The sequence below is a fragment of the Propithecus coquereli genome, unplaced genomic scaffold, assembly GCF_000956105.1.
Source record: "Propithecus coquereli isolate 6110/MARCELLA unplaced genomic scaffold, Pcoq_1.0 Scaffold145, whole genome shotgun sequence".
NCBI lineage: Eukaryota > Metazoa > Chordata > Mammalia > Primates > Indriidae > Propithecus > Propithecus coquereli.
The window spans coordinates 199,010-204,577 of NW_012138858.1; the positions used below are offsets into that span (position 1 = coordinate 199,010).

The window sequence follows — 5,568 nt, forward strand, 5'->3', positions numbered from 1 at the left end:
TCCCTGCTCAACACACTGTTCATGAACTGATGCTGCCCGGGCTTTGTAACATTCGCCTAGTCCATGAATTCTAGAGACAGGAAGATCGGGGCAATCTGACCTGGGCACAGGCTTACGCCTCCACTGCCAAGTGCATAAACATATATGCCCTGGTCCTTGGCATCCTTGTGACCACTGCTCTCATCATAATTTTCACCTCTAGCTCAATAACCTTGCAATCGATCTCTCAGATGATCAAGGATCTTGAAGGCCAGTAGTAGTGCCCATGTGCTCCAGCATTCACTGCTGAGCCTACACCCTGTGGCTGCTGGCCCTACCCCCGGGACCCCTACCCCTTTATATAGCAGTTTATACTCACACATCTGTCTACAATGGGAGTCAGTAAAGTGCACGTGTTCCTGGAAGAAAGCTTAAGATAATTGGAAATTATATATAGAACATAGAAACAGGATGTGCATTTTCTATTTGTCATATTAATTCATTACTACCTATTTTAAAGGGTCATTTTACTGCTATTTATATGTAACTAAATTTCTGAGGAGGGGAGATGAGATTGAGTGTATTACTGCTGGTGTATAATTATTCCAGCCCCAAAGTAAATTTGAATGACCCACATGGTTAGGTTTTACTCTGTAAGTTGAATACACAGGAACTGTGAATAAGTAGTAGTCAAAAATAGATTCAAGTATGAAATACCTATTTTTTTCCTTAGACTATTAAAAAAACATGGATATGGGGAAAAGAGTCATCCAGTTGCCTAATTTGATTGTTAAAACGTGAAAGTAAATTTATTAGCAGTGATCTCTGTCTCCTGGGGGTACTGGCAGCTGAGTATAATATATATCCCATTAAATATTGTGTATGTGTCTGCTACCAAATCTAGGTAGAAGTATCTCTTAATTCCTTATTTTTCCCATTAAGTTTATTATTTTGTTCTTAATTTTATCCCATACAAAAGTAACTATTTGTATTGTATACCCCCACAAGTAGTTACTATGACCTCTTACTAAATTACTAATTGAAAATGAGAAGATTTTACCATCCTAAATATCAGTGTAATTAAAGATATAAAGAGAATTTGTACCTTGCCTTCACAAAATCTGTATAAAAAACTTAACTTACTGTTACTGTTGTATGATTTCTGTTATCATAAAGAAAAACAGACTTGGATGTGAAAATATTGGCACAGAACTGAGTATTTAAGTATCAACAAGTCAAGGGGTGTCTTTGGGAAATTGGAACATAACCCCGACTTTAGTCTGATTTAACCTTTTCAGGCTTGTTGGCACTTTCAGGTTCTACATGTAGTCCCATGTACATTCTGATGCTCTGGGATTTGTAGGTAGGCTATTTCTACAGCCTAAGAGTCGAGACTGTTTGTTACTACTCTTGTAGTGCTTTCTTATGTGCCAGGCTACAAGAGCTTATTACATGAAGTCTGTACCAGTCAGGATCAGATCAATAAATAAGCCTTTTCAGAGGAAGGAAAATGTACACATTCAGGTCATAAAGGGATTGCTTAATTTCTGCTGTGTCAGTATCTCTAGAGCTTTAACAGGCCAATGGCCTCGTATAGAAAACTATCCTTTCAAAATATGAATATAATCAAATTAATGTTGGTAATACTGAACATTTCTTTAGGGGGTGTGTGTGACATTTTTCTTTTTTTTTGAGACAGAGTCTCACTGTGTTGCCCAGGCTAGAGTGCCGTGGCGTCAGCCTAGCTCACAGCAACTTCAGACTTCTGGGCTCAAGCGATCCTCCTGCCTCAGCCTCCCAAGTAGCTGGGACTACAGGCATGCGCCACCATGCCCGGCTAATTTTTTGTGTATATTTTTAGTTGTCCAATTAATTTCTTTCTAATTTTTGTAGAGACGGGGTCTCGCTCTTGCTCAGGCTGGTCTCGAACTCCTGAGCTCAAACAATCCGCCCGCCTCGGCCTCCCAGAGTGCTAGGATTACAGGCGTGAGCCACCGCGCCCGGCCTGGGTTTTAGTTTTTATTTATTTTAGTATCTTAACAATAACTTACACATCATGTAAGATTCTAGCTTTTCTAAAATTACAAGTAGTGTCTTGGTGTTGCCTAATAAAATGCATTTTTGAACTGATTGTAATCAATAAATACTGACTCTTCCTTTCTTCACTTCATCTTCCCATCCTAAAATTAGAAAGATCCTTGGAGATCAATTATGTTAGTTTTAGCATCCTACCGAATTAAAGAACCCTCTTTATACATACATATACACATGCTACTTCCCTATAGCTTCCATCACCCGCTTCTCTTTAACTCTTAAAGCAGACAAAATAAGTCTGCTTCTTTTTGTATATGTTAGCCCTTCACGTACTTGGAAATAGTTATCATGGCTATGGTTTTCCCTTCCCTGTAAAAGTTTTTGGCCTTATTAGCTTAGTAAATTATATTGCAGTAGTGCTTTCAAGAAGAGCAATTAGCTGCTGGGAATGGAGAGAGCATTAGATTCTAAGGATATAACCTTGTTTATTCTGAAATTACTGTGCTTTTTAAATAAAAAGTAACCTATAGGCTGGGCATGGCGTGGTGGCTCACACCTGTAATCCTAGCACTCTGGGAGGCCAAGGCAGGAGGATCGCTTGAGCTCAGGAGTTTCAGACCCTGTCTCTACTAAAAATAGAAAAATTATCTGGGCATCCTGGTGTGTGCCTGTAAGTCCCAGCTACTCAGGAGTCTGAGGCAGGAGGATCGCTTGAGCCCAGGAGTTTGAGGTTGCTGTGAGCTAGGCTGATGCCACAGCACTCCAGCCCAGTGACAGAGCAAGACAAAAATAAAAAAAATAATAATAAAAAAAGTAACCTGTAAAGACATACTCCAATGATATGTATGTGTGTGTCATTTTGTAAATGTGTAGTGAAAGCCTGCAAGGATACACTTTGGGAGGGATGATGGTCTTTGGGGTTTTGAGAGAGAAAACTTTCCAGTCTTAGTCAAGATCTCTATTGTTTCAGGAATTTACTGCTCTCAGAATTACATTTTGATATAACAGTAGGACTAGATATAATTGTCTAATCTAGGAGTGGTAACGTACTGTGATTCTTTTTTTCTAGCTATGGACATCAGACAGTGCAGGAGAAGAATGTGATGCAGCAGAAGGGGCTGAAAACTAAATGCATACAGGGTGTCATCCTTCTTTCCTTCAAGAAACCTTTTTACACATCTCCATTCCTTATTCCACTTGGATTTCCTATAGCAAAGAAACCCATTCATGTGTATGGAATCAACTGTTTATAGTCTTTTCACACTGCAGCTTTGGGAAAACTCCATTCCTTGATTTGTGTTTGTCTTGGCCTTCCTGGTGTGCAGTTACTGCTGTAGAAAAGTATTAATAGCTTCATTTCATATAAACATAAGTAACTTCCAAACACTTATGTAGAAGACTAAAAATGTATCTGCTATTTAAGTAATCTGAACCAGTTCTGCAAGTGACTGTGTTTTGTATTACTGTGAAGATATGAAAATGTAGTTAATTACAATTTAAAGAGTGTTCTACATAACTTCTTAATTTCTACATTCCCTCCTTTACTCTTTGGGGATTTGTCTTTTGGTAAGCAACTTTTCCATGCTCTTAATGTATTCCTTTTTAGTAGGAATTCAGAAGTATTAGGTTGAATGGAAAAGCACTTGATGTTTCTGAGCTAGGAGTCACAAATTGAAATGCCTCCTATATCATATATTATGGAGGTCATGTATATCTGTGACAACAGGGAGTTTCCTTATTCACTCTTCATTTGCTGCTGTTTAAGTTGACAACTTCCCTTCCCAATAAAAATTCACTTACACCTCCTGCCTTTGTAGTTCTGGTATTCACTTTACTGTGTAATAGAAGTAGCATGTTGCTGCCAGAATACAAGCATTGCTTTTGGCAAATTCAAGTGCATGTCATTTCTTAATACACTAGAAAGGAGAAATAAATTGAAGTACACAAGTCCAGGTCTAAAACTTTAGTACTTTTCCATGCAGATTTGTGCACATGTGAGAGGGTGTCCAGTTTGTCTAGTGATTGTTACTTAGAGTTGGACCACTATTGTATGTTGCTAATCATTGACTGTAGTCCCAAAAAAGCCTTGTGAAAATGTTATGCCCTATGTAACATCATAGTAACATAAAATAAAATTACATTTTATAAACCATTTACTATGGCTTTGTAACAATTGCATACCCATATTTTAAGGGACAGGTGAATTTACTACTTTCTGAAGTTTATTGATACTTCCCTTTTATCTTATGTAAAATGTAGTAGTGATACCCATATTTCCACATTGTGATACACTTGTCTAGGGATGCCTGGAAATGTATAAAATTGGACTACATTTCTTAGAGTGTTTTACTATAAATCAATCTCACGGGCCATCTCTTCCTCAGATGTAAATGATATCTGGTTAAGTGTTATATGGAATAAAGTGGACATTTTAAAACTAGCAAAGCTAATTATGTGATTGTGAGTGCCTTGGCTGGTGTTAGAATTGTGCTTCAGTGATATTTCAAAAAGAATGTGAGAGTTCAAGAGTGTCTTATTTGTTTAGTTTTCTGATATAGATGCTCCTTGACTTACAGTGCGGTTACATCCCAACAAACCCATCATAAATTGAAAATACTGTAAGTTGAAAATGCATTTAATACACCTAAGCTACCGAACATCATAGCTTATTGTAGCCTACCTTAAACATTTTCAGAACACTTATATTAGCTTACAGTTGGGCAGAATCTTCTAACACAAAGCCTATTTTATAATAAAGTGTTGGGTATCTCATGTAATTGAATACTGAAAGTGAAAAACACAGTGGTTGTATAGGTGCTTGAAATGTGGTTTCTATTGAATGTGTATCACTTTCACACCATCATAAAGCCAAAAAATCTTAAATTGGGGACTGTCTATAATTCCTTTGTAAACATTCAGTTGTACTGTTAGTTGCAGATAATTTTGGTTTTATGGGATCACAATTGCTCTTTTACTAACCTGTCTTAAGTATTGACTTGAGAACCAATTTTTAAATCAGAAGATAACTTAAAAAATTAGCTATGTAGGATTATCCTTTATCTCCTAAAATGTGAATGTGAAATAAGACTTCATTTACACCTTTTGTCTGAGGGGAAATGAAAAGGCAGAATTCAATAGGACTTGGGATAGCACCCACCCGTTTAAATTAGGTTAATGGGAATTTGGTCCCCCAAAATTTAAATCAGTAGGACACTACCTTTTTAGTAAAAATGGGAAGAACATTGTGAATTGGGAAAAAAAATTATCATGTCTTAAGAACAGCAAGATGGGATGGGCACAGTGGCTCACGCCTGTAATCCTAGCACTCTGGGAGGCCGAGGTGGGCGGATCGTTTGAGCTCAGGAGTTCGAGACCAGCCTGAGCAAGAGCGAGACCCCGTCTCTACTAAAAATTAGAAAGAAATTAATTGGACAACTAAAAATGCATAGAAAAAATTAGCCGGGCATGGTGGCGCATGCCTGTAGTCCCAGCTACTCGGGAGGCTGAAGCAAGAGGATTGCTTGAGCCCAGGAGTTTGAGGTTGCTGTGAGCTAG

The 5,568-nt window shown here is 37.9% G+C and overlaps 1 protein-coding gene across 1 annotated transcript in view; it reads left to right on the plus strand.

Moving 5' to 3' along the window:
* The window catches only part of YWHAQ (tyrosine 3-monooxygenase/tryptophan 5-monooxygenase activation protein, theta), a 47,986-nt gene extending 43,533 nt beyond the window's left edge, over positions 1 to 4,453 (plus strand). Inside the window, exon 6 of the mRNA XM_012639950.1 lies at positions 3,083 to 4,453. Within this exon, the coding sequence (XP_012495404.1) occupies positions 3,083 to 3,142 (60 nt within the window). The 3' untranslated portion in view covers positions 3,143 to 4,453. The remainder of the gene's footprint in view (positions 1 to 3,082) is intronic.
* The last annotated feature ends 1,115 nt before the right edge of the window (positions 4,454 to 5,568 follow it).